Source organism: Elephantulus edwardii, unplaced genomic scaffold (assembly GCF_000299155.1).
Source record: "Elephantulus edwardii isolate Elephantulus edwardi_28Jun2011 unplaced genomic scaffold, EleEdw1.0 scaffold00274, whole genome shotgun sequence".
Lineage (NCBI taxonomy): Eukaryota > Metazoa > Chordata > Mammalia > Macroscelidea > Macroscelididae > Elephantulus > Elephantulus edwardii.
The window spans coordinates 2,759,598-2,771,503 of NW_006400024.1; the positions used below are offsets into that span (position 1 = coordinate 2,759,598).

Genomic DNA, 11,906 nt, shown 5'->3' on the forward strand with positions numbered 1-11,906 from the left:
TGCGATTGGCACAGGACAGAGCGGAGTTTAGGGCTGTTGTACATAGGGTCGCTATGAGTTGCAAACGACTCGACGGCACATAACAACAACAACAACAACAGTGTTTACCTGCTCAAACTTGCCTGCTGGAAGTGAGAACTTGAAGCATTTACTGAAGAAGTAAGACTGGCTTACACCTCAACATGAAGAACAGAAAGGTCCTCACAGCTGGTTCAACGAGCAACATCATGATAATGAAAAGATTGACGCCGTTGTGAAGGGTTTCATTTTGGCTGGCTCCACAGTCAGCACCTGCCCAGTCAAGAAATCCACTGACATATTGCACTGGGCAAGGACCGCTTTACGGTGGGACAGAGCAGGTCTAAGCACTCAGGTGGGCTGATCCAAGTCGTACTTCTAACCGCTCCGTGTGCACCTGATAGTTGGGTGCCTGTAGGCTGTGGTGCTGGAGGAGACTCCAGGGGCTTCCCAAAGAACTGACTAGTCTGTTTCTCAGATATCAGGCTGGTGACACCTTGGGTCCTTTGGGTGTGTTGTCAGGAGGGACAGGTGAAGGGTCAGAGGAAGAGCAGGGCGTCTGAGATGGACTGAGGCGGTGGCTGCAGCCTTGGGCTTGAGTGCAGCTGGGCATGTGGGAGGTGCAGACAGGCTGGAGATGGGCCATGAGAGAGGAGCCGCTGTGTTGGTGGAAGTGGGGGCAGCTCACAGCAGCAGGAACTACATCCCTATCAACTTCTGGGGTTTTCCCTTTTCATTCTCCATGTATCAGTCCTGCACACATCTTGTCTGTTTCTAGAGAGTGCTAATGTTAGAAGTGGTCCATTAGGTTCAGAATGCCCGTTGTTCATGCAGCAATTCACTTATTCTAACTCTGTGTCCTGCAACCTCATGGCAAGCAACTCTGGGTTCCAGGGGAGGTTTATGGTCTGTCCTGTGGCATTTTCTACGTAGCTAGATGACCGTGCGGCCTTTTCCTGGGCAGAAAGGCCGTGGGGCCTCGGTGGTCCTCTTGCTAATGTTCTAGTGTATCTCAGGAGCCTCTCATTGGACAGGGCAGCGTGTGAGCCCCACTTCCTTGTTGCTTCGTGTCCCCCGTAACATTGAGAATGTTCCGTGGTCGAGCTTGTTACTGTTCTTCCCTCTGGAGACACTGACTGGTGCTGGTGCTGGGGGCGTCTTAGCTGGCAGTTAACCTGGCTTTCGTGGATGCTGCACCTGAAGCTGCTTGAATACAGTGCCCTACAACACTAGTCAAGGAAGACAGTGTGGCAGGGCTAAATGGTGATAAGGTTTAACAAATAACTAAAACCGTACCGTCCTTGGCTTCAGTGGTCAGTGAAGAAACTGTATTTTCTAAAGAATTACGGTGGCACATGGAGTGCCAGGGCATCAGAAGCTGTGTTCACAGAGACTGAAAATACCGCCTTGGCCGATTTCAAGTCAGTCGTAAGTGGCCAGGGTTTGTGGAGTTTGTCTGTCTGTCTGGACACAGCATATCTGAGCAGTGGCCGTGTGCCCTGGAGAAGACCCAGCCCCCATCCCGCTCTCACTTCCGCTGTCAGGATGGTTCCCACTGAGGAATCTGCTGTTTCCTTGGAAAATGATTCCTTTTATCTTCAATTTTTAAATGGAAATGTTTCCTTGTTTAATCCAAGAAAATGTTTCAATATCTTACACCCTGTGGCCAGAAGGATTGACCTAAAGGACGAATTGTTCTTCATCCTCTTTGCACCTGGTGCAGGACACAGCCCCCAGTAAGCACAGCCTGTGGCCTTGCCCGGAGAGCTGCCCCTGCAGCCCATGCCCAGGAAGCCTGTGTCCACTCCGCCCGCTTCAGCCTCAGTGCAGCCATCTGGAACATCCCCTGGCGCAGAAAGGTGTGGAGGTCGGTTAGATAATGTTGTAAAGGCTGCGAGGCTGACACTATAAATACCTGCCTCTCTTCCTGGGGCTGGTGCTGACACATTTACTGGGGCTGCTGACGTCCTCGCTGGGGAGGACTCTGCTATCGAGGTCAGGGAAGCAGATCTATTCCCACGGCTGCGAACTGACCCCGCTCCCTCAGCGTGGACGCTGGCCCCACTCCCCCAGCGTGGACGCTGGCCCCACTCCCCCAGCATGGACGCTGACCCTGCTACCCCAGGAGAGATAGTGACCCTGCTCCCTCAGCATGGACGCTGACCCCGCTCCCCCAGGATGGACGCTGACTTCACTCCCCCAGCATGGGTACTGACGCTGTTCCCCCAGCATGAGTGCTGACCCCACTCCCCAAGGATGGACGCTGAGGCCACTCCAGTAGTGCTCCATGCATACCCAGGACTCCACTGTGACTGCTCCTGGCCCTGTGTGTGTGGAGCGTGGTCTGAGTGTGTCCAGTGTGTCTCTGCATATGTGTACTCATGTGTGTGTGTCTCCATCTATGTGCTTTGTGTACCTCTGTATGAGTGTGTGCACATGGGTACATGGTCTGTGCCCATGTGTATACCTGTATCAGGGTGAGGCCGTGTGCCTGTGTGTGCATGTGGTGCACCTGTGTGTGGTCTGTGTGTCTGTGTACACACATGGGGGGTATGTGAGTGCACCTGTGCATGGTCTGTGTATGTACATACATGGAAGTTATGTGTATGTGTGAGAGGATGTGGTCTGTGTACACACTTGGGGGAGTGTGCACCTGTGTGTGAGCACATGGTCTGGGTCTATATATTTGGTATCTATGTCAGAACAGAGCAGGGCAACACCGCATGGTTCAAAACTGGGAAGGGTGTATTCCAGGGATGTGTCCTATCTCCATACCTTTTCAACCTGTATCCAGAACAGATTATCCAAGAGGCTGGGCTCTGAGGAGAGTGTGTGGCGTCAGGATTGGTGGAAGATCTATTAACAATCTGCGTTATGCAGATGACACACCCTGCTTGCCAAAACTGAGGAGGACCTCATGCACTTGCTGCGGAGGGTCAAGGACTGCAGCCTTCAGTATGGACTGAGGCTCAATGTCCAGAAGACAAAGATTCTCACCACTGGACCGATTGGTAGCATCAGGATGGATGGCGAAGAGATTGAGATTGTTCACAGCTTCAGTTTGCTTGGCTCCACGGTCAACACTCTTGGCACCAGCAGCCAGGAAATCAAAAAACGTATCACGATGGGAAAGTCTGCTGTTAGGGACCTCTCTAAAGTACTCAGGAGTAGTCTGGAGACTAAGGTGCGCCTGATACAGGCCATGGTCTTTGCAATCACTTGTTATGCATCAGAGAGCTGGACAATGACTAGGGAGGATAGAAGGAGAATTGATGCCTTTGAGCTGTGGTGCTGGAGAAAACAGATTCATCGTAGAGAGGGTTAAACTAGGCTACTCCTTGGAGGCAAAGATTCTGAGGCTTCGTCTGACATACTTTGGACATGTTGTAAGGAGAGACAGGTCCTTGGAGAAGGACATCATGCTTGGGAGGGTGGAGGGACAGAGCAGGAGGGGAAGACCCTCTATGAGGTGGATTGATTCAGTGACTGGGGTAATCAGGATGGGTGTGTCAGAGGCAATGCGATTGGCACAGGATAGAGCAGGGTTTAGGGCTGTTGTACATAGGGTCGCTATGAGTCGCAAATGAGACTTGACGGCACACAACAACAATGTGTATATCTCTGTGGTCTATGTATACACATAGAATTTGTGTGCGCCTGTGTGAGCACGTGGTCTGGGTCTGTACACATTGGTGTCTGTATATATGTGGTCTGTGTACATGCATGGGATATGTGTACACCTGTGTTGTGAGCACATGGTCTGGGTCTGTTGGTGTTGGTGTCTGTATGTATATGTGTGGTCGGTGAGTATATGTATGTAGTCTGTGTACACACATGATGTTTGTTTGTGAGCATGTGGCCTGTGTGCACACACACGTGTGTGTGAGTGATGTTCCCTGTGCTGTCCTCACCCGATCGTCCGCAGGAGGCTGTGAGCTCACGCTCTGCCCCGTGTAGGCGCCGTAGGCTTGGCTGCCAGGCCGACAGGGTCGACTTCCCCGGCGTTAAAGTAAAACCAGAGGATTTAGTGTACCTCCCGCTCGCTGACTCAGCTGAACTGGCACGTTGTGTAGGGGTCGGTGTGGTGGGTGCGGGACGATGGGGGCTCGCAGACTTGTGTGTCAGGGGCCCTGATGCTGTGATGCTGGGGCGCCGCCTGTGTGTGAGGTGCCCTGAGATTGGGTCTCCAGGGCTACTTCAGAAGTGACTGGTTAGTGGGCACCGACCTTTCACATTGGCTGAAGAGGTTTGTAATTAGAACTAAAAGCGTTTGTTACTCTCTCGTTACCATATGCAGCTGCACCATTTTGTGCTTAATTGGCTGTAACTCAAGCTCGGCAATGAGTTACTGGCTGGTCTGACGGTCCTGCGTCCACGTCCAGGTTCAGAGCCAGAGGTCACAGCAAGGCCCCTGGTGACACCCTCATCCTCCCTGTGCTATCCTCGTCATAGCCTTCCATGGCTGTCACATACCTCTGTCCTGACCACATCCATTGGTTCTGTCTGTCCTTACCGTATCCTTCTGTCCTCACCACGTCCTTCTGTCCTCACCATGACCGTCTGTCCTCACCTCGTCCATCTGTCCTCACCACATCCATCTGTCCTCACCAAGTCCGACTGCCCTCACCATGACCGTCTGTCCTCACCATGACCATCTGTCCTTACCACATCCGTCTGTCCTTACCACATCCGTCTGTCCTCACCACGACCATCTGTCCTCACCACATCCATCTGTCCTTACCACGTTTGACTGCCCTCACCATGACTGTCCTCACCATGTCCGTCTGTCCTCACTACATCTATCTCCTCATTATGCTTCATCTGTCTGCCCTCACCACATCTGTCTGTCCTCATATCATCTGTCCTCACCATGTCTGTCTTCACGTCCATCTGTCCTCACTGTCCATATGTCCTCATCACATCTATTTTGCCTCCACTGTTTGCTGGTGAAGCACACGGTTCACACATTTGGCTGCTAACCAAGGGAGATCACCCAGGAGTGAAGCCTCACCGCCCACTGGGTACACTTAAGGTCATCCGGCGAGGTCAGTGAGCCCCATGCCGTGTGGGCCAGGGGCTGCACGTCAGGGTCATCCTGTGAGGTCAGTGAGCCCCATGCCGTGTGGGCCTGGGGCTGCACGTCACTGTCATCCTGTGAGGTCAGCCCCATGCCGTGTGGGCCAGGGGCTGCACGTCAGGGTCATCCTGTGTGGTCAGTGAGCCCCATGCCGGGTGGGCTGGGAGCTGCCCCTTGAGCGCAGATTCCCTGGAAGTCCCCTGTGTCACCTTCTGACCAGAATGTTGTGGGGCCCTCAGGATCGGTCCCCCTGGGCTGGAGGACCATGCGCTTTGTCCTCCTTGAGTTGGCTGGGGGCTCTGGCCTGTGTCCATGAGCCACAGTGAGGCTCCTCTCCATCTGGACCTTTTTCTTAGTGGGGTGAGAGAAGCGTGGGAATGGAATCTGAGTTTTCCACGTCTCTGCACCTGCGTCACCGTGGCCCCGGCAGGCACTGTGGCTTCACGTCCACTTTCCTGAGACAAGTAAGACCCCAAATGCCCAGGCACGAGTGGCTGGGCACAGGCCTGCTCCACGTACATGACGCTCCCAGCGTCACACTCAGACGCCACCTCCTCCCTTTCCTCCCTTCGGGAAAATGGAAGGTGCCCAGAAAGAGTGAAAGCTGCTTAAGTGCCAGGGACATGGGAAGGGGACTGGAGGCATGTCCCTCCCCCTCATAGAGACCATGGGCACAGCTGCGCCCATGGGCACGTTCACGGGCACAGATGGGCAGATGCACACAGGACGGAGTGCGGAGCCGGACCGAGGGCTGGGAGGGAAGGCGGGTGACAGGGCTGCAGGCTCTGCCAGTTCTTGTGCAATGTGTCCCCACTTAACCGTCACAGTCTCCCGTGCCACGGGCGTCACCACCCACCTCAAAACATGTAGGACAGGAGTGGCTGCCCTGCACCTGCACTCGGCGCCGGGTGGGCCAGGCCCCGCGCCCCCACCCACACCTGTCAGACCAGTGTGAGCCGGGCTGGCCCCAGGGTGGTCACGCTCCTGCTGCTGGAGACGGGGCTCCGGTCGCACGGCCAGCCAGCCTGGCCTGCCGGCGGGGAGGTTTCCATCACATGTGACTCCCTCTGCACAGCCGTCCGCATCGTAATGAGCTCATTAAGGAGGAGGCGCCATTGCTCTTAGTGGTAATTTGCACGGTAGGCACTGACCGCTGCGGGTCTTCACTGGCAGGACACGTCGCACTGGGAGCTCGGGAGGAAAGCCAGCCGCAGCCGGAGCAGGCCACTCCGTCCTGGTGCTGGACACCACAGTGGACACCACAGGCCCCAGCAGGAGCTGGGCTCTGTCATCGCTGAAATGTTCACCGCGCACCTAGTCGCAGATTCACTAACAGACTGTCTCTTGAGTCACGGCGACTGATTTTGATGCACTCGCTGCCATGCAGATCAGAGCATGGACGTGGGTGATACAAAGGCAGTGAGGTCTGCACAGGCCTGACCTGAGGAGCATCTCCTCCACCCAGGACCCACCAGGGGTGAGAGACGACCAATTGCAGGCTGCTCCCCTCACCTAATGCCTAGTGCAACCTTCAGCCAGTGACCCCCGAACCAGCCGTTAGGCCAGGCCACCAGCATCATCTGCGCTTAAGAAGGCGTCACGGTGCCTCCCCGGAACAAGGCCTAGACCAAGCTCAGTGTGAGCAGTGCCAGCAGAGGACACGTGTGCATGATGCCCCACTACATGATGCACTGCTGACAGGAGACAAGTGCACGATGCCCCACGGACAGAGGACACGCGGGGCACCGCTGGTGAATGACACGCTGACAGAAGACACGTGTGCATGGGGCCCACTGATGTGGAACACATGTACACAAGGCAGCCCTGATGTGGAATGAGACACTGCAGATGTGGAACGCACGTGCACGGGGCACCGCTGACATGGAATGAGCATGTACGGGGCACTGCTGACGTGGAATGCGTGTGCACGGGGCTCTGCTGACGTGGAACAAGTGTGTATGGAGTGGCTGTTAGCATAGATCACGTGTGTAAAATGAAGCAACAAGCAGCTGTGCCTTCTAAAGACAACACATCCTGCACCTACAGACACAGACACAATCCGACCTCCAACCTCTGAAGAACCTGGATCAAAGAAAGGACTTTGAGCTGCTGAGGGAACGCACAGATCCTGAAGAAAACACTTCACAGGAGAGGACGAGGATCCTCGGACTCCGAATCACAGGAGGACGTTGACCTAAATCTGCCTGGAACGTCGTTTCTCACCTTCTGGGTGGGAACAGGGTCTTAGTAAGACAGAAGGTAATCAAGCTACACCCTGGGAAGAGTCCCTCCATGGACCCAGAGCTGTCCCGAGGGTGAGGGGCTGCCCTCACCCTAATCTCCTCATAGCCGGTCAACAGGCCACATGGTTGGCTGTTCCCTCCCTGTGGACAGTGGGGGGCAGGCAAGGGCGTCCTTTCACACTGCCCCCCATGTCAAGGCAGAGACGGACTAACTGTCCGACCACCTCTGGCTCACTTTTTTTTTCTTCTCACAAATCCACAAAGTTCAGATTTTTTTCCCCCCTGTGGATTTTCCAGAACTGACCTTGGAGCAGGATTGTCTGGTGTGAAGTCAAATTGTCTCCTGTCCACACATTTGCCATATTAACCAAGATTTTCGAGTAAACAGCTGCCACACCAGAGTGCCGCTAGGACCAGGCCACATTGTTGGGAGGATTTGGAGCTCTGAAGGTGCAAAGTTTCATGTTGTTGTTGTTGAAGATAAGCTGGCACCCAGCACCCCACCCTCCAGGCTGGGGCTGGAGGAAATTCCCGGTGACCTGATCTCCAGGAGAGGCCTCACAGTCTGGCTCCAGAAGAGATGAGAAAAGACTAGAACGTTCTGAGCCAATCGCCCTGCAGCCAACTCTGCAGAACCTTCAAAGCTGCCCAAGGTGGAGTTTTCAAAGCACTCCTTCGACTTGCCCATGCCTGGCCCGGGCACTGGCTGCTGTCTCTTCTGATCTCTGGAATCTGACCCTCCACGAGGCCAGAGCTGCCCACTCTGCACCTGAGGCTTCTTGCACTGTCCCAGCTCATGCCCAGGAATGTGACTGAAATGGACAAATGAGTGGATGGCCCATCGGACCCCATCAGATCTCATATGGCTATCACTATACACAGGGGACAGCAGTGGCTAGCGGCCAGACATGGATGCCACAGCCCAGGAGACCACAGCAGGCTTGGGCCACAAGGGGAAACTCCATCAGAAAGGAGGCACCGGAGCGGCACTTCCAAATTCCTGGGCTTTTACAGTCGTTAGGGGAAGGGCTCCCGAGCGGCGGGGGCAGGGGCCTGGGCCTTCGTGTGATGGCCCAGTGACAGGTGCTGGGGCCTGCCAGGTACTAAGAGGACCTTAGGGCTTTGCATGGGAGCAAGATCTGAGCCCTCCAGGATTCTTCTTCGAACACTCCCCTGGTGCAACTGGGGCCCCTGGGAATTCTCCCATCATGCCTCAGGCGAAGCCATGTGGGAGCTGCATCCATTCTCCTGTGGTGCATCTCCCGTGGGGATTCTCCCATGGTGCTTCTCTCGTGGGAATTCTCCCATACTGCTCCTGGGCACAGACAGCTGGGGCCTGCAGGAATTCGTCACCTGCCACAAGTGTTGAGGAAATGTTCTCCCTTGGAGGGTTGAGATATTCCCAGAGCCCAGTGATGCTGGGGCCAGTGTCCCGCATGCAGCCCCTGACAGGCTCTGACCCATGGAGCCGGGGGGGGGGCATCTTTCTGACGGGCAGCAGCCTGACCACTGAGCTTCAGCCGTCCTTGCACCAGGTGCAGCTGCACATAGTGCTGACCTGGACCTTGGAGACCCTTCCTCACTCTCCCATGCCTGGGGCAGTCGCCCAGGGTGGCATCAGCATGTGCAGCCACGTTGTGTTTCCCTGCTGGGTGGAGGGAGGGCTCCAGGGAACCGGCCAGCCGTGTTCTCCAGGGCAGCCTTCAGCACCACACCCCTGATGCTTAGTCACCAGGGCCCCGAGTGCAGGAAACCGTCGTGAGCGTGACAATGCTGTGCTGCCCCCCAAGTAGCTAGGCCACGCAGATGCAGTCCAAACAGGTCCGATGGCCCCAGAGACACGGGAAGGGCACCCACCCGGGGGCCCATTGGACCTGTGAAAAGTTCTAAAGGGAAAAATGAAGCTTTAAACAGAACGTAAGCTGTGCAAGTGGGGCTGGGGCCCCAGCCCTGGGCTCCACATGGTGGTTCTGAAGCGGGTCCGCTCAGCAGACAACCTCCTTGCCTGAAACCGTGGGCACGCAGCCAAGCCTGGTGGGCACACTGGGAGAGCTGCACCCCTTCCTGGCAGCCAGTCCCCCAGAACGTGGGCTCCCCAACCACGTGCCAGGCCCCCAACCACAGTCTGCTCCTCCCCCACAGCTGGGGGGCGGTGACAGATTCACACTGTGTTCGGGCCACTCACTGACCCAGCACAGTCAAGGCAGCCGGGCCTGGGGAGGACCGGACTCACACAGGAGTTGGGTGGGGACAGGACAGTGATGGGCAGCTGCTGGAAGGCACGTGCTTGGCTCCTACACGGTGTGCCCCTCCTGCCCACCCTGCTCCCAGCCTGCTGGGCCTCGCCCATGAGGAGAGATGAGAAAGCCCCAGTCACAGAAGCTCACATTCCAGGCTGGGCTCTTATCTGCTCTTAACATAGAGGGGAGGGCCAAGGTGCTCTCAGGTGTGGCTCGAGTGGGGGCCAAGCAGGGTGTCAGGGGCCCTGGGAGAGCTTGGGATCAAGGGGTGGCTTCTGCTGGGAGGCCCTCAGATGGCCATGAGTGACACCGCTGGAGCCTACAAGGGTTTCTGGGGGAAGGAGATGGGCCGAGGGGCTTGGTCTCAGGTGTAGACATTGGGGTTCCTGCTTGTAGGTCATAGTAGCCAAGGTGAGATGGGTTCCCTGGACAGCCCACAGAGGTGGCAGCCCGTGGTCATGGTGTCCCTCCTAGGCCTACCACTTGAGGGACACTTCCCACTTCTGTCACCAGGCTAGCCGCCTGGATGTGATCCCACCTGTGTCTCCCACGGCCAAACCTGTGTTCACAGATGCCCCATCCCCCGAACCCTGCAGGGCAGAGAGGAGACACCTGGACAGGAGTGGCCCATGCACTGTGCAGCACCGACCCGGGCTGTCCAGAACCTCGCTGGCCGACCACGCAGGGTCCAGGGTGGGTGTGGCCGGGGTCTGCTCACAGCCGCCTCTCCCCACAGTGTTCCATCTGTCACGCAAGGTCACCAGGGTGGTGCCTGAGAGCGCCCTGCTCATTGTGCTGGGCCTGGTGCTGGGCGGCATTGTCTGGGCTGCTGATCACATCGCCTCCTTCACACTCACGCCCACCGTCTTCTTCTTCTACCTGCTCCCGCCCATCGTGCTGGATGCCGGCTACTTCATGCCCAACCGCCTCTTCTTCGGCAACTTGGGCACCATCCTGCTCTACGCTGTCATCGGCACCGTGTGGAACGCGGCCACCACCGGCCTGTCCCTCTACGGGGTCTACCTCACCGGGCTGATGGGTGAGTATGGGCAGGAGTTCACTGACGGACGTGGGGGTTGCAGGACAGGACACGGGTGATGGGGGAGAACTCGGGGGGGGGGGTGTTGGCTATGTGAGGACAGAACACAGGATGATGGGGTGATGTGTGTATGAGGTGAGAACAGGACAGAGGATGATGAGGTGATGCCTGTGGGAACAGGACACAGTGGAAGTGGTGACCTCTTAGACACAGGCTGAGAAAGCGACTGTCCACTTAAGCACAGCTGATGTCTGGAGCGTGGCCTTTCTAGTGGACTCTGAGCCTGCGCTCCCAGGAACCATGTCCCCATCCAATGGGCTGTTCTCTGACTGGTCAGGGACAGGGTGGGCCTGTCCACAGTAAGCATCCTCTCACCTCCATTCCCCATGCTCCTCACCCCAGGGAGTGCAGAGCCATCCTGGGTCAGTACCTCCCCATGGAGCATGGCCTGGATGGCCGTGTGTTCTGGTGCTTTTTGCCCAGTGTTCTGCGTGGCTGCAGTCGCCATGTCCCCAGGCTGAGCCAGGCTGTCTCCCTGCATCCTGAGCCCTGTAGGACCGGGCCTTGTGTCACTGCTGAGCAGTTCCCGAGAGAGGCGGCTGTCCTCTCCACCCAGGTCCCGCAGGGCCCCACAGGAGCAGCCTGGGTGCCCCACCTGCACCTGAGACCCCAGGTGTACAGCAAGGAGACCAAAGGTCCCCACTGAGCACATCGTCACCCATGGACTTTGTGTTCAGCCACAGAGACCACACGTGATCCCAAGCTGGCATGTGACACAGGCATCCCTGTCCCCAGGGACCTGGAGCCACACAGGTGTCCACACTCTTCTGACCACAGGGCGTTGGTCCTGGACACAGGGCATGGGGGCGGGGCAGCCTGGAGGCAGCCACGCCCAGTGGGGGTCCGGCCCAGGGGTGGTTCTGTGTGACCCTCTGGGCTGTTCCCTGCCACCACACGCCTGTTCTGAGCCAGGCACCATGAGCAAGTGGTCAGTAGGCTGGTTGGCCAGCCCCTCAGCGTCCAAATCACCATTGGGCCACGACCTCAGCTAACAGGAAGGATGCCACACATCAACTCCTGCCACAAGCCTGGTCCTTCAGCCCCCAGGCTAGCTGCCCCTCAGTCCCAGGCTGTCTTCTGCCTTCCAACAGGACCATTGTACCCCCACAAACTGGCCACCCCCTCTGCCTTTCCTCATGCTGACCTTCCCCCATGCTGGCTGTCCACTCTGCCTTTCTCATGCTGACCACCACATCCACCTCTAACAGCCCCCTCCCCTGCCCCCATGC

General features: G+C 57.0%; 1 protein-coding gene across 1 annotated transcript in view; it reads left to right on the forward strand.

Annotated features, from left to right (window-relative positions):
* Positions 1-11,906, forward strand: part of SLC9A3 (solute carrier family 9, subfamily A (NHE3, cation proton antiporter 3), member 3) — a 43,734-nt gene that overhangs the window by 15,447 nt on the left and 16,381 nt on the right. The window contains exon 2 of the mRNA XM_006900173.1: positions 10,315-10,617. Within this exon, the coding sequence (XP_006900235.1) occupies positions 10,315-10,617 (303 nt within the window). The remainder of the gene's footprint in view (positions 1-10,314; positions 10,618-11,906) is intronic.